Raw genomic sequence first — 27839 nt, forward strand, 5'->3', positions numbered from 1 at the left:
GTCGGGTCTGCTCTCTGTACGCAAAGCTTCCACCAGTCGCGCCAAATTACAGCACTGAATTACGCATTTCTATGGACCAAAATCATATAAGATGGTGGAGTGGAAACAGAGTGAGATGCTGCGGGAAAGGTACTTGATCAAAGCACTCAAAACATGAGGATTCTGTATTTCAAGCGAATGCATTAGCGTTTAACATACCGTCATGCGCTTTGACAGATGCGTTTGTGCATCAAACATTATTACAATTCCATTATTACTTGTATAACCACAAAAATACCATATAGTTAAACTATGGTTTTGTGGTTACCATGGAATAACTACAATAACCCTGTTATTTATTTATTTATTTATTTTTAGTTCATTGTAAAACCTGTTAATTTATGTAAGGGTAAATATATTCACTATGTATGTGTTCATAGCGCTTAATCAAAAAAATGATCGGCCAACTAATCGATTATCAAAATAATCGTTAGTTGCAGCCCTAATGAATTGTGTGGGTTTTTTTTTAAAGAAATTAATAATTTTATTCAGCAATGACACACTAAATTGATCAAAAGTGACAGTAAAGACATTTATAATGTTACAGAAGATTCGCAAATTAATGCATCACAGTTTCCAAAAAAAAATTAAGCAGCACAACTGTTTTCAACACTGATAATAATCATAAATCATCATATGAGAATGATTTGTGAAGGATCATGTGACACTGAAGACTGGAGTAATGATGATAAATTCAGCTTTTGATCACAGGAATAAATTACACTTTACTATATATTCACATAGAAAACAGCTGTTTAAATTTTTAATAATATTTCACTGTTTTTACTGTATTTTTGGTCAAGTAAATGCAGCTTGGGTGAGCAGGAGAGACTTTGTATATTATAAAATACTAATAGTTTGATGTCAGTAGGAAATGTTCTCAGCACAGAAGGGTTACCTTGATGACCTGCTCAAAGGCCAGAGCACAGCCGAGCATCATGGGCCGTTGAGAAGGTATCATCTGCTGATCGATGGTGTTGTAGAAATGAGCCACCTGTTAAATACACAAATACACTTGTACTCGCAACACGTGTCTACATGCAACTCAATATTTGACATAAGAAAACATTGTGGGGGAAGATAAACTACAAGCGAATTAAAATAAAAGTTGCTAAACTACTCAAACTACTAACAAAGAGTAACTAAACTATGTAAGAGGGCAGTATCTGTTAACTGAATGGGTCAACTGGAGTGTTGACTCAAATGAATCAGTGAATCATTTCAAACGATATGAATAAACTGATTCGCATAACTTCCTAATGCCACCTGAGAGAACATTCTAGAACTGAATATCGTTTAGAAATGTCACCCGTTGGATTAGTAGTCACATTGGTACCAAAACCACCTCGGGTCCGTTTGTATATGTGTGTTCACACACCTGTTTGAGGATGATGGCCTGCCGGTAGAACTTCTCTGCGGTGTTTGCCGCCTGCTGGATCTTAGCAGGGATGGTGAAGCCCAGAGCGGACAGCTGCCGCACTTCTCTGAGCAAACTCACCAGCCGGTCCGAGTACTGGATCTTCAGCTTCCCATCCATGTGATCCAACTCCATGACACGATTACTGGCCTGCAAACTATACATGTGAACCATGAGCTGAAGGTGGTCATATTTACAATTATACTAAAAGGCGGGAGAACAGTCTTAAAGGGTTAGTTCACCCAAAAATGAAAATTCTGTCATTAATTCCTCACCCTCATGTCGTTCGACACCCGTCAGACCTCCGTTCATCTTCAGACACAAATGAAGATATTTTAGTGTAAAGCTGATGCTGAGAAAGGCTTCAGATAGGCCTCCATTGGCATTCAGTACATTTACACTCACAAGACCCATAAAAGGCACTTAAAACGTCGTTACAAAGTCCATCTCACCACAGTGACTCTACAATAATTCTACGATGCGACAACAATAGTTTTTGTGCGCAAAAAAAAATCAAAATAACGACTTTATTCAACCTCTTCTTGTCTTCCGTGTGTGCCTCCACGACGCATGCGCGAGAATATGATGTAGCGCCGGGTTTCGGGAATCCATGAAATGCACACTTTAGCCCGATTTTGAGAACTACGCCGAGACCTAAAGCACGATCAATGTAGATCAATAGCTTAGACACGCGCGTCTTCCTCTGCTTGTAAACAAATCTCTTCTGGGTCATGTGTCCGAACGCCGGATCTGCGTCATATTCTCGCGCATGCGTCGTTGAGACACACACGGAAGACAAGAACAAGCTGGATAAAGGTGTTATTTTGATTTTTTTTGGCGCACAAAAACTATTGTCATCACATCGTAAAATTATTGTAGAGCCACTGTGGTGAGATGGACTTTGTAACGATGTTTTAAGTGCCTTTTATGGGTCTTGGGAGTGTAAATGTACTGAATGCCAATGGAGGCCTATCTGAAGCCTTTCTCAGCATCAGCTTTACACTAAAATATCTTCATTTGTGTCTGAAGATGAACGGAGGTCTGACGGGTGTCCAACGACATGAGGGTGAGGAATTAATGACAGAATTTTCATTTTTGGGTGAACTAACCCTTTAAAAGGCCTTTTACTATGAAATACCCTTAAAAGTATGTCTACATGTTTGTTGCATGTGTGTGTTAACCTGATTCCAGATTTGGGATCGGAGAGCCCTGACAGCAGATCTCTGGTCCAGTCTTCAAACTGCTCCTGCTCGTACGACCTCAGCTGCTCCTGCAGCTCATCAGAGAAACGGACCAGTGACCGAAACCCAGACAGGTCAGAGAGCAACGCGTCTGCCATCTTCAGAGAGTCCTCCACCTACACACACACACACACACACAGACATCACTGCTATAACTAGTGACCAATTCAAGTGCTTCACCACTTTAATGGTACGGGTGCTTGTGAAGGCATGTCCCAACAGGCAAAAGTAGGCTCGTTCAGTAAAGGTCTAACATATTAGAAATACTTTTAGCTGTGTTGCTTTGTGTCATGAGTAAGCAGTTGAGTAGGCTAACACTCTGTGTAGAGCGAATGTGAGCGCCTCGCTTATAATAAACCCATCCAGCATTTTCTGACATGACGCGCCACAACTGTTTGAAACTGAGTAAACATTATAAACTGGTACATTTATCTTTCTGAACGTGTGCATGATGATGCGTAATGAAGCGTCCATGTTAGCGTGGAGCATCGCAGTCCCCCGTTCGACGTGTCCATGACCTGTTTAATCTTTGAAGGTCTAAATGCAATGATTTTTGGCCTAAATTTAATGTCTTTTCCCATGTAACGAATCAGCCGGCTAAACACCCTCTGGCTCCGCCTGCTGCAGTAGCCACGCCCCTAACTCACGCCATTGGCTGAGCTGGAAAGTGATTGACAGATCTGAGCGGACGCTCTCAATGATTTGATGGTGACTGGGAGGCTCAATGTTCACACTTCTGGGGAGATAAACCCATGAATGGCATACTAATAGTGATCAATGAACTTTAAACTGAGCTAAGAGAATGTATTTTAACATTAAAAATCTTACATACTTCACCTTTAATGCATGACACTACAGGTGAATAGGGTAAAAATAATTAACTGTTAGATATCACCACACTTTCAACAGTTGCTTAATCACAGAACATTAACACTTTTCTTTTGTTTTAAGAAATGTTGTATCATTATCTAATTAAATATGCACTAAATTGCACAAATGTCCAGCACGGGAATCAGAACATTGGATAAAGCTATTTTGTTGACATATTAAAGGTTTTTACGGAGGGGTTTTTGGATATTTATCACTCCATAAATCCGAAAAAAGAACAGAAAAATATATATTTTCACCATGTTTTTGGAAATGCATTAAATCAAGCAAATGGTATATGAACAAACCCCTCTGTAAAAACCTTCAGATTACAGATATAAACCTGTAAAGTCTGAAATGAAAAATGATGAAAAAGCAATGGATCTGCATGTAGTGTCTTAAATGGCTCATTTAAATGCTGTCTATTAAAGGGTTAGTTCACCCAAAAATGAAAATTCTGTCATTAATTCCTCACCCTCATGTCGTTCGACACCCGTCAGACCTCCGTTCATCTTCAGACACAAATGAAGATATTTTAGTGTAAATCTGATGCCTCTGAAAGTTCTCCATTGGCTCAATGGCACAGTTGACTCTCAAGACCCTTAAAAGACACTAAAGACGTCGTTACAAAGTCCATCTCACTTCAGTGGTTCTAAAATAACTTTATAAAGCGACGAGAATAGTTTTTGTGTGCAAAAAAACCCTAAATAACGACTTATATAGTGATGACGATTTCAAAACACGGCCTCATGAAGCTTCGAAGCGTTATGAATCAGTGAGTCGATTCAGCAGTTTGAATCGCCAAATTTCAGCAGTTTGACACGCGATCCGAATCATGATTCGACTCACTGATTCATAACGCTTCGAAGCTTCATGAGGCCGTGTTTTGAAATCGTCATCACTATATAAGTCGTTATTTAGGGTTTTTTTGCACACAAAAACTATTCTCGTCACTCCATAAAGTTATTGTAGAGCCGCTGTAGTGAGATGGACTTTGTAACGACGTCTTTAGTGCCTTTTAAGGGTCTTGAGAGTGTAAAGTGCCATTGAGCCAATGGAGGCCTTTCAGAGCATCAGATTTACACTAAAATATCTTCATTTGTGTCTGAAGATGAACGGAGGTCTGACGGGTGTCAAACGACATGAGGGTGAGTAATTAATGACAGAATTTTCATTTTTGGGTGAACTAACCCTTTAATTAATCCTGTATAAGCTCATGAAAATCGTCCGTGTGTACGCACCTTAAGCAGCAGCTGTCTGACCCACACGATATTGTTGACGACCTCAGGAAGGTTTCGTCCTGCAAGAGGACCGGTTTTCTCTCCTGGAGCGCCATGACATCGGCTCTCAAAATCTGCCCGCAGTCCTGCACGACAACACAGATATCATGAAAAACTCTTTATAGACCTCTCTAGTGTCTTTCTCTCCTCATGGCAGTTCTGAATCTAGATGGCCTTCGTCATTTGTGAAACTTTAGCTATGTAAACTCTAGCGAGCTTCATAACGTAGAAGGTCCTGATGTAGGTGCCAAAATGTTAGGGGTGGGAGAAAAGGTTGATGCATCGTGATTCGTTATCCAACGATTCAGAATCGATTCTGTGTTCAATTCAAACGGCCACTTCTCCAATGTGTGCACGCACGGTCACTGGCCAAACAGAACAACACGTTGATAGGCGAACGTTCATATGCTGGTGAATTGCCTTCGCTTAAGATAAAATGGACACACTATGACCTGCTCAGGGGCGTCGCACCCGTGGGGACACTTTTCCCGGTGAGAGGGTTCAACACCCACACGTTTTATGCAGTTTTTCCACAGTTTTGCTCAAACGCCTTGCAGCAGTCGCTTCTCCGTTTCTCTGGCCGCTCTGTGTCTGCCTCTCCATTTCAAAAATGTATTTTGCCTATTAAATGCAATGTTTTTAATTTCAAAAGCATTTCTAAATTAGGTTAATATTTCCAACAAACGAAATTCTGAGCCAAAATAACGAAGTGGTGCTCAATTAGGCTATACGGCGCTTTCCTTGCCATTAATGCTTAATAACACTCCTATGTCTCCGATGCGGTGGCCGGGACATAAACCTACCAACATCCGTGGCATTATTTTTGGAATGACTTATCGAATATTAGTGAACTACTGCACAATGTTTCAAACGAATGGAAAATTCTGAACAAAGACTAAATGTCTCTCATGACTGTTGCAGCTCGGCAGGTTTTCTCATGTGAGATGTTATGCGCACACACTGAACTTGGCTTCTCAGCGAGCGCTAAAGTTGTTTTTCTTCTGCATTAGCCTATGTTTGAAAGATTTGTTTGTGGCTCTAACCAAAGTAAACTTTTTTTTAGCTTTTAAAGACATTTTTTGTTAAAATGTTCTAAAGAAACTAAACAGTTCTCAATTTACAAGTAAGTGTGACAATTTTTCATTCTTAATGATTGTTCTTTGTAATTGTATATATGGCTTATGTTTCATTCAGAGCTTGCTAATCTTGAATATATAACTTTGTTAATAAAATAAAAGTATTGAAAGAAATCTTCATAATCATTTTTAATATGGCAATACTCTCAAACAGATATTCTAACTAAAAACAAAACCCATATTAGCTTAGGGTGACCACCATCAAACAAACCAAATGTGGGACGATTACTAAGTTTGTGTGGGACAATGTGGGACATGTTACCAACACTAAAACATAACCTGAAACTGTTGTATAATCTTAAATTCAACATCACTGAGCCCAAAGGCAACAGGCATCATGCAGATAACTACTTTTGAAACATTTCTGACCAAGTGCAACTAAAATCCAACTAAATAAATAATGAAACAAATAAAACAACATTAAATTAGTTAATCTTATATATATATATATATAATACAGTTCTGTATATAAATGTATATATATATAAAAAATAAAAATAACTACAATCCCCCAAAAAAAATATATATAACACATTTTTTGGGGGGGATTGTAGTTTTTATTTTTTTTATATATATATACATTTATATACAGAACTGTATTTTATTTATATATTCATTTATATACAGAACTATCGTTTTAACTATTCGAAAACATTCGTTTTCTGACAGGGAACACATGGAACGAATCACCGCTCCACATTTTGATTGACAGCCGTCACAACCTACTAGTGACCGTGTTTACTCCTTTCTTTTCAACCATTGGATATGGTTTAAAAAACGGCTTTTGTATATTTGTGTATTGATGTTACTTCTGACGAAGCGCTATTAAATATAGGTGAAAAACGATGCCGCGAAAATAATATAAATGCTTTCTTAAAAAGGAAAAGAACGCATGCATGTTTTCTCAATATGATCATTAAAAATCAACAGACTGGTGAAAATGCGGGACATTTTCTCAATATGCGAAATGCGGGACAAGGGGTGAAAATGCTGTGCGGTACAACGCAAAGCGGGACAGGTGGTCACCCTATATTAGCTCCAATTTTGGTTAAAATGTAAAGTTCATGTATTTGCACAGTAGGATAATTACTTATGTTAAAGAGCACCTATCATGGAATTTTGAAATGTACCTTTCATGTAGTGTGTAACATAGATCTAAGTGAACAAAAACATCCTGCAAAGTTTGAAATATGACAGTGCACCGCATATATAGTTATTTTCTTTCAAAAGTAAGAGTCGACTCGGAGTCATTTTTAAGAATCGTTAGAAGACCGAAGCTTTTTCTCTGACTAGATGACGTCAACTTGTCAAGTTATTTGAATACGATACGCCCACTTATTGCGCTCCAAGACGCCAGTGAAAACTAGAAAACATCATGGAGACGAGACGCCAGTGAAAACTAGAAAACATCATGGCCACGAGACGCCAGTGAAAACTAGAAAACATCATGGAGACGAGACGCCAGTGAAAACTAGAAAACATCATGGAGACGAGACGCCAGTGAAAACTAGAAAACATCATGGAGACGAGACACCAGTGAAAACTAGAAAACATCATGGCCACGAGACGCCAGTGAAAACTAGAAAACATCATGGAGACGAGACGCCAGTGAAAACTAGAAAACATCATGGAGACGAGACGCCAGTGAAAACTAGAAAACATCATGGAGACGAGACGCCAGTGAAAACTAGAAAACATCATGGAGACGAGACGCCAGTGAAAACTAGAAAACATCATGGAGACGAGACACCAGTGAAAACTAGAAAACATCATGGCCACGAGACGCCAGTGAAAACTAGAAAACATCATGGAGACGAGACGCCAGTGAAAACTAGAAAACATCATGGCCACGAGACGCCAGTGAAAACTAGAAAACATCATGGAGACGAGACGCCAGTGAAAACTAGAAAACATCATGGAGACGAGACACCAGTGAAAACTAGAAAACATCATGGCCACGAGACGCCAGTGAAAACTAGAAAACATCATGGCCACGAGACGCCAGTGAAAACTAGAAAACATCATGGAGACGAGACGCCAGTGAAAACTAGAAAACATCATGGAGACGAGACGCCAGTGAAAACTAGAAAACATCATGGAGACGAGACGCCAGTGAAAACTAGAAAACATCATGGCGACGAGACGCCAGTGAAAACTAGAAAACATCATGAAGACGAGACGCCAGTGAAAACTAGAAAACATCATGGCGACGAGACGCCAGTGAAAACTAGAAAACATCATGACCACGAGACGCCAGTGAAAACTAGAAAACATCATGGAGACGAGACGCCAGTGAAAACTAGAAAACATCATGAAGACGAGACGCCAGTGAAAACTAGAAAACATCATGGCGACGAGACGCCAGTGAAAACTAGAAAACATCATGAAGACGAGACGCCAGTGAAAACTAGAAAACATCATGGCCACGAGACGCCAGTGAAAACTAGAAAACATCATGGAGACGAGACGCCAGTGAAAACTAGAAAACATCATGGCCACGAGACGCCAGTGAAAACTAGAAAACATCATGGAGACGAGACGCCAGTGAAAACTAGAAAACATCATGGAGACGAGACGCCAGTGAAAACTAGAAAACATCATGGAGACGAGACGCCAGTGAAAACTAGAAAACATCATGAAGACGAGACGCCAGTGAAAACTAGAAAACATCATGAAGACGAGACGCCAGTGAAAACTAGAAAACATCATGAAGACGAGACGCCAGTGAAAACTAGAAAACATCATGGCCACGAGACGCCAGTGAAAACTAGAAAACATCATGGAGACGAGACGCCAGTGAAAACTAGAAAACATCATGGAGACGAGACGCCAGTGAAAACTAGAAAACATCATGGAGACGAGAAGCCAGTGAAAACTAGAAAACATCATGGAGACGAGACGCCAGTGAAAACTAGAAAACATCATGGCCACGAGACGCCAGTGAAAACTAGAAAACATCATGGAGACGAGACGCCAGTGAAAACTAGAAAACATCATGGCCACGAGACGCCAGTGAAAACTAGAAAACATCATGGAGACGAGACGCCAGTGAAAACTAGAAAACATCATGGAGACGAGACGCCAGTGAAAACTAGAAAACATCATGGCCACGAGACGCCAGTGAAAACTAGAAAACATCATGGCGACGAGACGCCAGTGAAAACTAGAAAACATCATGGCCACGAGACGCCAGTGAAAACTAGAAAACATCATGGAGACGAGACGCCAGTGAAAACTAGAAAACATCATGGCCACGAGACGCCAGTGAAAACTAGAAAACATCATGGCCACGAGACGCCAGTGAAAACTAGAAAACATCATGGCCACGAGACGCTAGTGAAAACTAGAAAACATCATGAAGACGAGACGCCAGTGAAAACTAGAAAACATCATGAAGACGAGACGCCAGTGAAAACTAGAAAACATCATGGCCACGAGACGCCAGTGAAAACTAGAAAACATCATGGAGACGAGACGCCAGTGAAAACTAGAAAACATCATGGAGACGAGACGCCAGTGAAAACTAGAAAACATCATGGAGACGAGACGCCAGTGAAAACTAGAAAACATCATGGCCACGAGACGCCAGTGAAAACTAGAAAACATCATGGCCACGAGACGCCAGTGAAAACTAGAAAACATCATGGCCACGAGACGCTAGTGAAAACTAGAAAACATCATGAAGACGAGACGCCAGTGAAAACTAGAAAACATCATGAAGACGAGACGCCAGTGAAAACTAGAAAACATCATGAAGACGAGACGCCAGTGAAAACTAGAAAACATCATGAAGACGAGACGCCAGTGAAAACTAGAAAACATCATGGAGACGAGACGCTAGTGAAAACTAGAAAACATCATGGCCACGAGACGCCAGTGAAAACTAGAAAACATCATGGAGACGAGACGCCAGTGAAAACTAGAAAACATCATGGCGACGAGACGCCAGTGAAAACTAGAAAACATCATGGAGACGAGACGCCAGTGAAAACTAGAAAACATCATGGCCACGAGACGCCAGTGAAAACTAGAAAACATCATGGAGACGAGACGCCAGTGAAAACTAGAAAACATCATGGAGACGAGACGCTAGTGAAAACTAGAAAACATCATGGAGACGAGACGCCAGTGAAAACTAGAAAACATCATGGAGACGAGACGCCAGTGAAAACTAGAAAACATCATGGCCACGAGACGCCAGTGAAAACTAGAAAACATCATGGAGACGAGACGCCAGTGAAAACTAGAAAACATCATGGAGACGAGACGCCAGTGAAAACTAGAAAACATCATGGCCACGAGACGCCAGTGAAAACTAGAAAACATCATGGAGACGAGACGCCAGTGAAAACTAGAAAACATCATGGAGACGAGACGCCAGTGAAAACTAGAAAACATCATGGCCACGAGACGCCAGTGAAAACTAGAAAACATCATGGCGACGAGACGCCAGTGAAAACTAGAAAACATCATGGAGACGAGACGCCAGTGAAAACTAGAAAACATCATGGCCACGAGACGCCAGTGAAAACTAGAAAACATCATGGCCACGAGACGCCAGTGAAAACTAGAAAACATCATGGAGACGAGACACCAGTGAAAACTAGAAAACATCATGACCACGAGACGCCAGTGAAAACTAGAAAACATCATGGAGACGAGACACCAGTGAAAACTAGAAAACATCATGGAGACGAGACACCAGTGAAAACTAGAAAACATCATGGAGACGAGACACCAGTGAAAACTAGAAAACATCATGGAGACGAGACACCAGTGAAAACTAGAAAACATCATGGAGACGAGACACCAGTGAAAACTAGAAAACATCATGGAGACGAGACACCAGTGAAAACTAGAAAACATCATGGAGACGAGACACCAGTGAAAACTAGAAAACATCATGACCACGAGACGACAGTGAAAACTAGAAAACATCATGACCACGAGACGCCAGTGAAAACTAGAAAACATCATGACCACGAGACGCCAGTGAAAACTAGAAAACATCATGGCCACGAGACGCCAGTGAAAACTAGAAAACATCATGGAGACGACACGCCAGTGAAAACTAGAAAACATCATGGAGACGAGACGCCAGTGAAAACTAGAAAACATCATGGCCACGAGACGCCAGTGAAAACTAGAAAACATCATGGAGACGAGACGCCAGTGAAAACTAGAAAACATCATGGAGACGAGACGCCAGTGAAAACTAGAAAACATCATGGAGACGAGACGCCAGTGAAAACTAGAAAACATCATGACCACGAGACGCCAGTGAAAACTAGAAAACATCATGGCCACGAGACGCCAGTGAAAACTAGAAAACATCATGGCCACGAGACGCCAGTGAAAACTAGAAAACATCATGGAGACGAGACGCCAGTGAAAACTAGAAAACATCATGGAGACGAGACGCCAGTGAAAACTAGAAATCATCATGGCCACGAGACGCCAGTGAAAACTAGAAAACATCATGGCCACGAGACGCCAGTGAAAACTAGAAAACATCATGACCACGAGACGCCAGTGAAAACTAGAAAACATCATGGAGACGAGACGCCAGTGAAAACTAGAAAACATCATGGAGACGAGACGCCAGTGAAAACTAGAAAACATCATGGAGACGAGACGCCAGTGAAAACTAGAAAACATCATGACGACGAGACGCCAGTGAAAACTAGAAAACATCATGGCGACGAGACGCCAGTGAAAACTAGAAAACATCATGGAGACGAGACGCCAGTGAAAACTAGAAAACATCATGGAGACGAGACGCCAGTGAAAACTAGAAAACATCATGACCACGAGACGCCAGTGAAAACTAGAAAACATCATGACCACAAGACGCCAGTGAAACTAGAAAACATCATGGCCACGAGACGCCAGTGAAAACTAGAAAACATCATGACCACAAGACGCCAGTGAAACTAGAAAACATCATGGCCACGAGACGCCAGTGAAAACTAGAAAACATCATGGCCACGAGACGCCAGTGAAAACTAGAAAACATCATGGCCACGAGACGCCAGTGAAAACTAGAAAACATCATGGAGACGAGACGCCAGTGAAAACTAGAAAACATCATGGAGACGAGACGCCAGTGAAAACTAGAAAACATCATGGCGACGAGACGCCAGTGAAAACTAGAAAACATCATGGAGACGAGACGCCAGTGAAAACTAGAAAACATCATGGAGACGAGACGCCAGTGAAAACTAGAAAACATCATGGAGACGAGACGCCAGTGAAAACTAGAAAACATCATGGAGACGAGACGCCAGTGAAAACTAGAAAACATCATGACGACGAGACGCCAGTGAAAACTAGAAAACATCATGGCCACGAGACGCCTGTGAAAACTAGAAAACATCATGGCCACGAGACGCCAGTGAAAACTAGAAAACATCATGGCCACGAGACGCCAGTGAAAACTAGAAAACATCATGGAGACGAGACGCCAGTGAAAACTAGAAAACATCATGGAGACGAGACGCCAGTGAAAACTAGAAAACATCATGGCCACGAGACGCCAGTGAAAACTAGAAAACATCATGGCGACGAGACGCCAGTGAAAACTAGAAAACATCATGGAGACGAGACGCCAGTGAAAACTAGAAAACATCATGGCCACGAGACGCCAGTGAAAACTAGAAAACATCATGGAGACGAGACGCCAGTGAAAACTAGAAAACATCATGGAGACGAGACACCAGTGAAAACTAGAAAACATCATGGAGACGAGACACCAGTGAAAACTAGAAAACATCATGGCCACGAGACGCCAGTGAAAACTAGAAAACATCATGGAGACGAGACACCAGTGAAAACTAGAAAACATCATGACCACGAGACGCCAGTGAAAACTAGAAAACATCATGGAGACGAGACACCAGTGAAAACTAGAAAACATCATGGAGACGAGACGCCAGTGAAAACTAGTACACATCATGGAGACGAGACGCCAGTGAAAACTAGAAAACATCATGGAGACGAGACACCAGTGAAAACATCATGGAGACGAGACACCAGTGAAAACTAGAAAACATCATGGAGACGAGACACCAGTGAAAACTAGAAAACATCATGGAGACGAGACACCAGTGAAAACTAGAAAACATCATGGAGACGAGACACCAGTGAAAACTAGAAAACATCATGGCCACGAGACGCCAGTGAAAACTAGAAAACATCATGGAGACGAGACACCAGTGAAAACTAGAAAACATCATGGAGACGAGACGCCAGTGAAAACTAGAAAACATCATGGAGACGAGACACCAGTGAAAACTAGAAAACATCATGGAGACGAGACACCAGTGAAAACTAGAAAACATCATGGAGACGAGACGCCAGTGAAAACTAGAAAACATCATGGAGACGAGACACCAGTGAAAACATCATGGAGACGAGACACCAGTGAAAACTAGAAAACATCATGGAGACGAGACACCAGTGAAAACTAGAAAACATCATGGAGACGAGACACCAGTGAAAACTAGAAAACATCATGGAGACGAGACACCAGTGAAAACTAGAAAACATCATGGCCACGAGACGCCAGTGAAAACTAGAAAACATCATGGAGACGAGACACCAGTGAAAACTAGAAAACATCATGGAGACGAGACGCCAGTGAAAACTAGTACACATCATGGAGACGAGACGCCAGTGAAAACTAGAAAACATCATGGAGACGAGACACCAGTGAAAACTAGAAAACATCATGGAGACGAGACACCAGTGAAAACATCATGGAGACGAGACACCAGTGAAAACTAGAAAACATCATGGAGACGAGACACCAGTGAAAACTAGAAAACATCATGGAGACGAGACACCAGTGAAAACTAGAAAACATCATGGAGACGAGACACCAGTGAAAACTAGAAAACATCATGACCACGAGACGCCAGTGAAAACTAGAAAACATCATGACCACGAGACGCCAGTGAAAACTAGAAAACATCATGACCACGAGACGCCAGTGAAAACTAGAAAACATCATGGCCACGAGACGCCAGTGAAAACTAGAAAACATCATGGAGACGAGACGCCAGTGAAAACTAGAAAACATCATGGAGACGAGACGCCAGTGAAAACTAGAAAACATCATGGCCACGAGACGCCAGTGAAAACTAGAAAACATCATGGAGACGAGACGCCAGTGAAAACTAGAAAACATCATGGAGACGAGACGCCAGTGAAAACTAGAAAACATCATGGAGACGAGACGCCAGTGAAAACTAGAAAACATCATGGAGACGAGACGCCAGTGAAAACTAGAAAACATCATGGAGACGAGACGCCAGTGAAAACTAGAAAACATCATGGAGACGAGACGCCAGTGAAAACTAGAAAACATCATGGAGACGAGACGCCAGTGAAAACTAGAAAACATCATGGAGACGAGACGCCAGTGAAAACTAGAAAACATCATGGAGACGAGACACCAGTGAAAACTAGAAAACATCATGACCACGAGACGCCAGTGAAAACTAGAAAACATCATGGCCACGAGACGCCAGTGAAAACTAGAAAACATCATGGAGACGAGACGCCAGTGAAAACTAGAAAACATCATGGAGACGAGACGCCAGTGAAAACTAGAAATCATCATGGCCACGAGACGCCAGTGAAAACTAGAAAACATCATGGCCACGAGACGCCAGTGAAAACTAGAAAACATCATGACCACGAGACGCCAGTGAAAACTAGAAAACATCATGGAGACGAGACGCCAGTGAAAACTAGAAAACATCATGGCCACGAGACGCCAGTGAAAACTAGAAAACATCATGACGACGAGACGCCAGTGAAAACTAGAAAACATCATGGCCACGAGACGCCAGTGAAAACTAGAAAACATCATGACCACGAGACGCCAGTGAAAACTAGAAAACATCATGACGACGAGACGCCAGTGAAAACTAGAAAACATCATGGCCACGAGACGCCAGTGAAAACTAGAAAACATCATGACCACGAGACGCCAGTGAAAACTAGAAAACATCATGGAGACGAGACGCCAGTGAAAACTAGAAAACATCATGACCACGAGACGCCAGTGAAAACTAGAAAACATCATGACCACAAGACGCCAGTGAAACTAGAAAACATCATGGCCACGAGACGCCAGTGAAAACTAGAAAACATCATGACCACAAGACGCCAGTGAAACTAGAAAACATCATGGCCACGAGACGCCAGTGAAAACTAGAAAACATCATGGCCACGAGACGCCAGTGAAAACTAGAAAACATCATGGAGACGAGACGCCAGTGAAAACTAGAAAACATCATGGAGACGAGACGCCAGTGAAAACTAGAAAACATCATGGAGACGAGACGCCAGTGAAAACTAGAAAACATCATGGCGACGAGACGCCAGTGAAAACTAGAAAACATCATGGAGACGAGACGCCAGTGAAAACTAGAAAACATCATGGCGACGAGACGCCAGTGAAAACTAGAAAACATCATGGAGACGAGACGCCAGTGAAAACTAGAAAACATCATGGAGACGAGACGCCAGTGAAAACTAGAAAACATCATGGCCACGAGACGCCAGTGAAAACTAGAAAACATCATGGAGACGAGACGCCAGTGAAAACTAGAAAACATCATGACGACGAGACGCCAGTGAAAACTAGAAAACATCATGGCCACGAGACGCCAGTGAAAACTAGAAAACATCATGACCACGAGACGCCAGTGAAAACTAGAAAACATCATGGAGACGAGACGCCAGTGAAAACTAGAAAACATCATGGCCACGAGACGCCAGTGAAAACTAGAAAACATCATGGCCACGAGACGCCAGTGAAAACTAGAAAACATCATGGCCACGAGACGCCAGTGAAAACTAGAAAACATCATGGCCACGAGACGCCAGTGAAAACTAGAAAACATCATGGAGACGAGACGCCAGTGAAAACTAGAAAACATCATGGCGACGAGACGCCAGTGAAAACTAGAAAACATCATGGAGACGAGACGCCAGTGAAAACTAGAAAACATCATGGAGACGAGACGCCAGTGAAAACTAGAAAACATCATGGAGACGAGACGCCAGTGAAAACTAGAAAACATCATGGAGACGAGACACCAGTGAAAACTAGAAAACATCATGACCACGAGACGCCAGTGAAAACTAGAAAACATCATGGAGACGAGACACCAGTGAAAACTAGAAAACATCATGGAGACGAGACGCCAGTGAAAACTAGAAAACATCATGGAGACGAGACGCCAGTGAAAACTAGAAAACATCATGGAGACGAGACGCCAGTGAAAACTAGAAAACATCATGGCGACGAGACGCCAGTGAAAACTAGAAAACATCATGGCCACGAGACGCCAGTGAAGACTAGAAAACATCATGGCCACGAGACGCCAGTGAAAACTAGAAAACATCATGGAGACGAGACGCCAGTGAAAACTAGAAAACATCATGGCGACGAGACGCCAGTGAAAACTAGAAAACATCATGGAGACGAGACGCCAGTGAAAACTAGAAAACATCATGGAGACGAGACGCCAGTGAAAACTAGAAAACATCATGGAGACGAGACGCCAGTGAAAACTAGAAAACATCATGACGACGAGACGCCAGTGAAAACTAGAAAACATCATGGAGACGAGACGCCAGTGAAAACTAGAAAACATCATGGAGACGAGACGCCAGTGAAAACTAGAAAGCATCATGACGACGAGACGCCAGTGAAAACTAGAAAACATCATGGCCACGAGACGCCAGTGAAAACTAGAAAACATCATGACCACGAGACGCCAGTGAAAACTAGAAAACATCATGGAGACGAGACGCCAGTGAAAACTAGAAAACATCATGGCCACGAGACGCCAGTGAAAACTAGAAAACATCATGGCCACGAGACGCCAGTGAAAACTAGAAAACATCATGGAGACGAGACGCCAGTGAAAACTAGAAAACATCATGGCGACGAGACGCCAGTGAAAACTAGAAAACATCATGGAGACGAGACGCCAGTGAAAACTAGAAAACATCATGGAGACGAGACGCCAGTGAAAACTAGAAAACATCATGGAGACGAGACACCAGTGAAAACTAGAAAACATCATGACCACGAGACGCCAGTGAAAACTAGAAAACATCATGGAGACGAGACACCAGTGAAAACTAGAAAACATCATGGAGACGAGACGCCAGTGAAAACTAGAAAACATCATGGAGACGAGACGCCAGTGAAAACTAGAAAACATCATGGCCACGAGACGCCAGTGAAAACTAGAAAACATCATGGAGACGAGACGCCAGTGAAAACTAGAAAACATCATGGCCACGAGACGCCAGTGAAAACTAGAAAACATCATGGCGACGAGACGCCAGTGAAAACTAGAAAACATCATGGCCACGAGACGCCAGTGAAAACTAGAAAACATCATGGAGACGAGACGCCAGTGAAAACTAGAAAACATCATGGCGACGAGACGCCAGTGAAAACTAGAAAACATCATGGAGACGAGACGCCAGTGAAAACTAGAAAACATCATGGAGACGAGACGCCAGTGAAAACTAGAAAACATCATGGAGACGAGACGCCAGTGAAAACTAGAAAACATCATGGAGACGAGACACCAGTGAAAACTAGAAAACATCATGACCACGAGACGCCAGTGAAAACTAGAAAACATCATGGAGACGAGACACCAGTGAAAACTAGAAAACATCATGGAGACGAGACGCCAGTGAAAACTAGAAAACATCATGGAGACGAGACGCCAGTGAAAACTAGAAAACATCATGGCGACGAGACGCCAGTGAAAACTAGAAAACATCATGGAGACGAGACACCAGTGAAAACTAGAAAACATCATGGCGACGAGACGCCAGTGAAAACTAGAAAACATCATGGAGACGAGACGCCAGTGAAAACTAGAAAACATCATGGCGACGAGACGCCAGTGAAAACTAGAAAACATCATGGCCACGAGACGCCAGTGAAGACTAGAAAACATCATGGCCACGAGACGCCAGTGAAAACTAGAAAACATCATGGAGACGAGACGCCAGTGAAAACTAGAAAACATCATGGCGACGAGACGCCAGTGAAAACTAGAAAACATCATGGAGACGAGACGCCAGTGAAAACTAGAAAACATCATGACCACGAGACGCCAGTGAAAACTAGAAAACATCATGGCGACGAGACGCCAGTGAAAACTAGAAAACATCATGGAGACGAGACGCCAGTGAAAACTAGAAAACATCATGGAGACGAGACGCCAGTGAAAACTAGAAAACATCATGGCCACGAGACGCCAGTGAAAACTAGAAAACATCATGGAGACGAGACGCCAGTGAAAACTAGAAAACATCATGGCCACGAGACGCCAGTGAAAACTAGAAAACATCATGGAGACGAGACGCCAGTGAAAACTAGAAAACATCATGGAGACGAGACGCCAGTGAAAACTAGAAAACATCATGGAGACGAGACGCCAGTGAAAACTAGAAAACATCATGGAGACGAGACGCCAGTGAAAACTAGAAAACATCATGGAGACGAGACGCCAGTGAAAACTAGAAAACATCATGGAGACGAGACGCCAGTGAAACTAGAAAACATCATGGCCACGAGACGCCAGTGAAAACTAGAAAACATCATGGAGACGAGACGCCAGTGAAAACTAGAAAACATCATGGAGACGAGACGCCAGTGAAAACTAGAAAACATCATGGAGACGAGACGCCAGTGAAAACTAGAAAACATCATGGAGACGAGACGCCAGTGAAAACTAGAAAACATCATGGAGACGAGACGCCAGTGAAAACTAGAAAACATCATGGAGACGAGACGCCAGTGAAAACTAGAAAACATCATGGCCACGAGACGCCAGAGAAAACTAGAAAACATCATGGAGACGAGACGCCAGTGAAGACTAGAAAACATCATGGCCACGAGACGCCAGTGAAGACTAGAAAACATCATGGCCACGAGACGCCAGTGAAAACTAGAAAACATCATGGAGACGAGACGCCAGTGAAAACTAGAAAACATCATGGAGACGAGACGCCAGTGAAAACTAGAAAACATCATGGAGACGAGACGCTAGTGAAAACTAGAAAACATCATGGAGACGAGACGCCAGTGAAAACTAGAAAACATCATGGAGACGAGACGCCAGTGAAAACTAGAAAACATCATGGCGACGAGACGCCAGTGAAAACTAGAAAACATCATGGAGACGAGACGCCAGTGAAAACTAGAAAACATCATGGAGACGAGACGCTAGTGAAAACTAGAAAACATCATGGAGACGAGACGCCAGTGAAAACTAGAAAACATCATGGAGACGAGACGCCAGTGAAAACTAGAAAACATCATGGAGACGAGACGCCAGTGAAAACTAGAAAACATCATGGCGACGAGACGCCAGTGAAAACTAGAAAACATCATGGCCACGAGACGCCAGTGAAAACTAGAAAACATCATGGAGACGAGACGCCAGTGAAAACTAGAAAACATCATGGAGACGAGACGCCAGTGAAAACTAGTAAACATCATGGAGACGAGACGCCAGTGAAAACTAGAAAACATCATGGCGACGAGACGCCAGTGAAAACTAGAAAACATCATGGCGACGAGACGCCAGTGAAAACTAGAAAACATCATGGCGACGAGACGCCAGTGAAAACTAGAAAACATCATGGAGACGAGACGCCAGTGAAAACTAGAAAACATCATGGCGACGAGACGCCAGTGAAAACTAGAAAACATCATGGCCACGAGACGCCAGTGAAAACTAGAAAACATCATGGAGACGAGACGCCAGTGAAAACTAGAAAACATCATGGAGACGAGACGCCAGTGAAAACTAGAAAACATCATGGAGACGAGACGCCAGTGAAAACTAGAAAACATCATGGAGACGAGACGCCAGTGAAAACTAGAAAACATCATGGCCACGAGACGCCAGTGAAAACTAGAAAACATCATGGCCACGAGACGCCAGTGAAAACTAGAAAACATCATGGAGACGAGACGCCAGTGAAAACTAGAAAACATCATGGAGACGAGACGCCAGTGAAAACTAGAAAACATCATGGAGACGAGACGCCAGTGAAAACTAGAAAACATCATGGAGACGAGACGCCAGTGAAAACTAGAAAACATCATGGCCACGAGACGCCAGTGAAAACTAGAAAACATCATGGCCACGAGACGCCAGTGAAGACTAGAAAACATCATGGCCACGAGACGCCAGTGAAGACTAGAAAACATCATGGAGACGAGACGCCAGTGAAAACTAGAAAACATCATGGCCACGAGACGCCAGTGAAAACTAGAAAACATCATGGAGACGAGACGCCAGTGAAAACTAGAAAACATCATGGAGACGAGACGCCAGTGAAAACTAGAAAACATCATGGAGACGAGACGCCAGTGAAAACTAGAAAACATCATGGAGACGAGACGCCAGTGAAAACTAGAAAACATCATGGCCACGAGACGCCAGTGAAAACTAGAAAACATCATGGAGACGAGACGCTAGTGAAAACTAGAAAACATCATGGCGACGAGACGCCAGTGAAAACTAGAAAACATCATGGCCACGAGACGCCAGTGAAAACTAGAAAACATCATGGAGACGAGACGCCAGTGAAAACTAGAAAACATCATGGAGACGAGACGCCAGTGAAAACTAGAAAACATCATGGAGACGAGACGCTAGTGAAAACTAGAAAACATCATGGAGACGAGACGCCAGTGAAAACTAGAAAACATCATGGAGACGAGACGCCAGTGAAAACTAGAAAACATCATGGAGACGAGACGCCAGTGAAAACTAGAAAACATCATGGCGACGAGACGCCAGTGAAAACTAGAAAACATCATGGCCACGAGACGCCAGTGAAAACTAGAAAACATCATGGAGACGAGACGCCAGTGAAAACTAGAAAACATCATGGAGACGAGACGCCAGTGAAAACTAGTAAACATCATGGAGACGAGACGCCAGTGAAAACTAGAAAACATCATGGCGACGAGACGCCAGTGAAAACTAGAAAACATCATGGCGACGAGACGCCAGTGAAAACTAGAAAACATCATGGCGACGAGACGCCAGTGAAAACTAGAAAACATCATGGAGACGAGACGCCAGTGAAAACTAGAAAACATCATGGAGACGAGACGCCAGTGAAAACTAGAAAACATCATGGAGACGAGACGCCAGTGAAAACTAGAAAACATCATGACCACGAGACGCCAGTGAAAACTAGAAAACATCATGGCCACGAGACGCCAGTGAAAACTAGAAAACATCATGGAGACGAGACGCCAGTGAAAACTAGAAAACATCATGGAGACGAGACGCCAGTGAAAACTAGAAAACATCATGGAGACGAGACGCCAGTGAAAACTAGAAAACATCATGGCGACGAGACGCCAGTGAAAACTAGAAAACATCATGGCCACGAGACGCCAGTGAAAACTAGAAAACATCATGGCCACGAGACGCCAGTGAAAACTAGAAAACATCATGGAGACGAGACGCCAGTGAAAACTAGAAAACATCATGGAGACGAGACGCCAGTGAAAACTAGAAAACATCATGGAGACGAGACGCCAGTGAAAACTAGAAAACATCATGGAGACGAGACGCCAGTGAAAACTAGAAAACATCATGGCCACGAGACGCCAGTGAAAACTAGAAAACATCATGGAGACGAGACGCCAGTGAAAACTAGAAAACATCATGGAGACGAGACGCCAGTGAAAACTAGAAAACATCATGGCCACGAGACGCCAGTGAAAACTAGAAAACATCATGGAGACGAGACGCCAGTGAAAACTAGAAAACATCATGGAGACGAGACGCCAGTGAAAACTAGAAAACATCATGGAGACGAGACACCAGTGAAAACTAGTAAACATCATGGCCACGAGACGCCAGTGAAAACTAGAAAACATCATGGAGACGAGACGCCAGTGAAAACTAGAAAACATCATGGCCACGAGACGCCAGTGAAAACTAGAAAACATCATGGAGACGAGACGCCAGTGAAAACTAGAAAACATCATGGAGACGAGACGCCAGTGAAAACTAGAAAACATCATGGCCACGAGACGCCAGTGAAAACTAGAAAACATCATGGAGACGAGACGCCAGTGAAAACTAGAAAACATCATGGAGACGAGACGCCAGTGAAAACTAGAAAACATCATGGCCACGAGACGCCAGTGAAAACTAGAAAACATCATGGCCACGAGACGCCAGTGAAAACTAGAAAACATCATGGAGACGAGACGCCAGTGAAAACTAGAAAACATCATGGAGACGAGACGCCAGTGAAAACTAGAAAACATCATGACCACGAGACGCCAGTGAAAACTAGAAAACATCATGGAGACGAGACGCTGTGTTCTGAAGTGCGACTCAAAAGCAAACTTTCTTCATCTGCCCAAGGAGGAGCATTTGAAGACTAAGTGGCTTGAAGACAAACCATACATCTTCGCGATTGTGTGTTTATTAGTCTTCAAATGTCTCTATTTGCATGTTTCGCGATCTCAGGAAGCTTTTATTATGGACTTCTATTATGGCACATGGTATCTTCTTCGTCTGTGTGTATCATACATGGACTACATGTGCACAGAGCGCCCTCCGGCTGCCAGGATGAGCTGAAATGAATTGATTATGAAAACAACACATAAGAGACATCTGCGCATTTTGAGGAAGTATTGAATAAAAAATACTCCTCTGTTTAGAAATTTGACACAGACATATGAGAATCTATCAATATGTCTCCTCATCTGCACACGTTTGAACTAAAAGCCCTGAGGGATGTTGATTTGTCGCGAGTCTTCGTGAGGAGAATAGAGGAGTTTTTTTATAAATGAGATCAGCTGAGGCTCATATTACAATCAAACGGTAACAACGCGGTTTTCATATTCATAACTCCTGACACATATTAACAAATTACTGTCACTATAAGACTTTGATGGGCGTTCCGTTTCCGAAAATATCTGCACAGACTAAACCAATCACAACTGACTGGGTCATCGGACCAATCACCGCAGATTAGCGTCACGTAAAGGCGGGGTTTTGAAAAGTGAATCACTAAAGGAATCATTTGAGAATCGCTGTCAAAACAGGTCAAAATAAATGCATATTATAAGAAAACTAAAGTCTTTTTTGTCATTGCATGCATGCAAAACTGTTGTTGGGGACTTCTAAAACAATATTTGGAACATTTTAAATGCCATAATAGGTGCTCTTTAAGAATCGTTTCGGGAATCGGATCGTTACTCTCGGAATCGGATCGAATCGTTAAGTGCCTTAAGATTCCCACCCCTACAAAATGTGTGTTTCAAATCAGTCAATTATGTGGTTTGGTTTCAGTTAGGATACGGTCTCAGAAGGTAGCTGCCTATGTAGATATATATGTGATATATTGCTCAGTGTGTGTGTGTGTGTGTGTGATCTGACCCTTGTTGTAGTCCAGCAATCGTGTGAGGAGCGTTTCTCTCTCAGGCTGCAGTTCTTTGCTGATTGTGGGTCGTTTGATCAGATCTCTGTGTTTCTGAAACGCCTGCAGCAGCTGAAACGACAGTAGGAAAATGTGCATGTCTGTGAGTTTATTCTAAATCTGGGGTCAAACATCAAGACACAGACAGTTCACATGGTTAACCATTTGAGTTTTGCTTGAGAAATGTATTTGAGATATTTAACAATGCTTTCTGAGGTCTGGGAAATGATCAGTACTTAATTTTTTGAAGGAGGAAATTTAACAATGTCTCACGGTTCTTCTAATACACTACTGTTCAAAAGTTTGGGGTTGGTATGATTTTATAATATTTTTGAGAGTGTATTCTGCTCATCAAGGCTGCATTTATGTGCAATAATCAGTCTCTTTCTGTCTAAGTGGGCGGTTCTTGACTAGAGTAAACTGTAATATGGACAAAAAGCCAAATGTCTGGACACACAGGACTAGTGTGAGTGTGTGTACCTGCTGCGGACTGTCCTGTGCATCTATTATGAAGGTCTTGAGCTTTCCAGCTGCTTCCTGTTCTGCTGGAGTGATGAGTCGATCAAACTGAGACACTGCGGCTCTCCATAAGGGCTAAACACACACACACATATCGATATATCAAATAATCAGTATGATGGAAATACAATAGTGGAGGTTTTGTGCATGTGTGTACCTCAGTATAAGGGTTGTAGTGTATCGGGTTGAGTCCCGTGAAAGGCTGATACACACGTGCGGCTGAAACCTTCTGATTCCCTCCGGATAACAAGCGCTGCAGTTTCTCACACACAGATCGCACCTGCACCACCTAAAACACACACACACACACACACACACATGTCATGAGATAATGCACCAGGTTATACAGCAAAGACTGATAGATGTGCGGCCCGACCTCGTCCAATCGCTGGCCGAGGCTCTGTAGCCCCTGTGGGCGGTGCTTCTCTCCGCTCCACGGATGAGGTGAGTAGCGTTTCCACACCTGACCAGTCAGGTGTTCACAGGCCGCCGCCCACTGCTCACAGACAGCCACGCCCCCTTTAAGCCCCTCCCTGACTGTGAAATAAGGATCCTCCCACAAGCGCAGCGCATTCAACTTCCTCTGTACAAACCTGCCGAGAGCTCCGCCTGTAAACACACATACATCAGGAACGTCATTAGTACTTGTATACAATATATTATCAAGTCAAGCATCATTACTTATCAACGCTTGATGTGCACCTGTGACATCCATCAGTCTGATCATGCGTGTCTCGGGATAGGGGGCGTGCTCATTCTGCTTCCACACGTCATCTACTGTCTCACGTGTGCTCTCAATCAGGTCCAGTACCTCCACCAGACTGAAACTATCCAGATTACTGTAGTCCTGAAACACATGCATGTAGGGTTAAATGTTCTCGGTTTTAAGCATGAAATTAAAATGTATCATTATAAAACACCTTAAACTGACTGGATCTGATTTAAAGTTGACGTAAAAAGTAGGGCTGTCAAAAGATTAATCGCGATTAATCGCATCCAAAATAAAAGTTTGTGTTTACATAATATATGTGTGTGTACTCACACATAAATACACACACATTCATGTATATATTTAAGAAATATTTGCATGTATATACATTTATATAATCTATAATATATATAAATATAAATGTTTTATATATAAAAATAATATTTTTTCTTGAATATATACATGCTTGTGTGTGTATTTATATTTAAATAATAATTAACAGAGTACACACACATATATTATGTAAACACAAACTTTTATTTTGGATGTGATTAATCGCGATTAATCTTTTGACAGCCCTAGTAAAAAGCCAATTCATGGACCCCTGTGTTATTGTTAAATATAAAAATGTTTTCGTTCATTGAAATAAATTTAAGTATAAATATTAGATGAAAAACTTAAACTTAAAAAAGTAGAAATGATGCATTGGCAACTAACTGAAATAAAATAAGTTTAAGTTAATAATAATAACAGACGTATGCATTGTTATTGTTAACTAAAACTAAACTAAAACTATTAAAATCGTTTTTGGTATAAAATATAAATATTAGATGAATTTTTTTTACTAACTTAAATAAAATGAGTTCAAATAATAATAAATCCAAATAGAAATAAATAAAAAAAAGATCAAATTAAAGCTAAATAAAAATATTTTAAAACAATAATAAAAATGACAAAAGCACAAAATTCTAAAACTTCAACTAAAATTAAAATTAAAACTGAAAAAACGCATTTCAAAATATGAATAAATGCCATAATAGTATATTTAAATAATACTACAAAAACACAGTCACAGTACAACTAGGCCTGTCACGATAATTACTTCCGTTGGGCGATATATTGTCCCAGAAATACTTGCGATAAACTATATTATTGTCCTTTTAAGACCATTTAATCCACTGAATATATAATATATATAATGAATATATAATAAATTATATAACCATAATAATGCAGTAGGCCTACACACTTTCAAATGACAACAAACTTTGCATTTTTAAGAATATACTGTAATTGAAGTGTCAAAAAATGTAATATCCTAACTTGAATAAATAATGAATACACCTATGCTAACAAAAAAGTGCAAAGTAACATGTACCACTTTCACCTCCAACATGGAGAGCAGATAAGATGACAGCAAAATGTTAGTGACATTTATTTTTATGTACTCATAATGGACAATATATCATGTCACCAAAAATGATCGCGGCCATGTCCATATATCAATCGATAAGTTGATTATTGTGACAGACCTATGTACAACTGTGCGCATGAGCATCAAAACTCTTAAAGGAACACTCCACTTTTTTTGAAGGCTCATTTTACAAGTCCCCTAGAGTTAAATAGTTGAGTTTTACCTTTTTTGAATCCATTCTGACGATCTTTGTATCTGGCGGTAGCACTTTTAGCATAGCTTAGCATACATCATTGATTCTAAACAGTCCATTAGCATCTCATTCAAAAGCTGACCAAAGACACTTTCAATATTTTTCCTATTTAAAACTTGACTCTTCTACAGTTACATCGTGTGCTAAGACCAAATAAAAATGAAAAGATTTTCTACACCTATATGGCTAGGAACTACTTTCTCATTCCTGCGTAATAGTCACGGATCTTCGCAGCCGTACCATGGCTGCAGCGGCGCAATGATATTACAGCGCCTGAAAGTAGCCCCCAGCTATAGGTAACTTTCAATGTGACCGGCACTAAGTTTGTGTAGTTGCAGAGAAAGTTTCAGGCTTGCAGCCGACAAATTGTGTTGTGGATTTAGCTGTGTGATTAGCCATGGCTCTGTGTGTTGTAAAGGGCTGTGATAGTAAGTCAAAGGTGTAACTACCACCATGTTTCACAGAATACCAACCAATCATTGTGCCGCTGCAGCCATGGTACGGCCGTGAAGATCCGCGACTATTACGCAGGAATGAGAAAGTAGTTCCCAGCCATATAGGTGTAGAAAATCACAACTTTTCATTTTCAGTTTGTCTTAGCACACGATGTAACTGTAGAAGAGTCAAGCTTTAAATAGGACAAATATTGAAAGTGTCTTTGGCAGAGATGTATAGTAACGAAGTAGAACTACTTCACTACTGTACTTAAGTACTAAAAGGCAGTATCTGTACTTTACTAGAGTATTATTTTTTTCTCCTATTTCCACTTTTACTTCAGTACATATTTTCGATGAGTTTAATACTTTTACTCCGATATTTTTTTATGTGCTGCATCGTTACTCGTTACAATTATAAAAATGTTACGAATCATTCCATTCCAAACCCACATTACCGCGCATGAGAGAGAGAGAGAGAGCGCGCAAGAGAGTGCGAGAGAGAGACAGAGCGCGAGAGAGAGAGCGCGCGAGAGAGAGAGCGCACGAGAGAGAGAGAGAGAGAGAGAGAGACCGAGTGCGAGAGAGTGCGAGAGAGAGACAGAGCGTGAGAGAGAGAGTGCGAGAGAGAGAGAGAGAGACAGAGCGTGAGAGAGAGAGTGCGAGAGAGAGAGAGAGCGCGAGCGCGCATTCACTGTCTTTAAAACAACACGAGCGTCTTGCGCTCAAATTGCTCTCTATTTGTCTACATAGTTAATGTGCACTGTGAAGTAACATATACAAAACAATGAACAGCTGTATTTTTATTAATTAAGATTAACAAAGATTAATAAATACAGTAACAAATGTATTGATCATGGTCAGTTAATGTTAGTTATTAGTAATACATTAACTAATGTAATGTTAACAAATCAAACCATATTGTAAAGTGTTACAAACAAATCATTTACTCAGAACACCTCTTGAAATGAGAATATAAGTGTGCTTACCCCATTTTTTTTTTAGTAAGAGTG

At 41.8% G+C, this 27839-nt stretch overlaps 1 protein-coding gene across 1 annotated transcript in view; it reads right to left on the minus strand.

Annotated features, from left to right (window-relative positions):
• dync2h1 (dynein cytoplasmic 2 heavy chain 1) overlaps window positions 1-27839 on the minus strand; it is a 236601-nt gene that overhangs the window by 201652 nt on the left and 7110 nt on the right. The window contains exons 6-14 of the mRNA XM_079823510.1: window positions 24719-24863; window positions 24393-24625; window positions 24174-24305; window positions 23978-24091; window positions 23458-23569; window positions 4806-4930; window positions 2638-2813; window positions 1418-1613; window positions 938-1033 (exon numbers count right to left, since the gene is read on the minus strand). Of these exons, the coding sequence (XP_079679636.1) occupies window positions 938-1033; window positions 1418-1613; window positions 2638-2813; window positions 4806-4930; window positions 23458-23569; window positions 23978-24091; window positions 24174-24305; window positions 24393-24625; window positions 24719-24863 (1329 nt within the window). The remainder of the gene's footprint in view (window positions 1-937; window positions 1034-1417; window positions 1614-2637; window positions 2814-4805; window positions 4931-23457; window positions 23570-23977; window positions 24092-24173; window positions 24306-24392; window positions 24626-24718; window positions 24864-27839) is intronic.

Source organism: Gobio gobio (genome assembly GCF_949357685.1).
Source record: "Gobio gobio genome assembly, chromosome: 8".
Lineage (NCBI taxonomy): Eukaryota > Metazoa > Chordata > Actinopteri > Cypriniformes > Gobionidae > Gobio > Gobio gobio.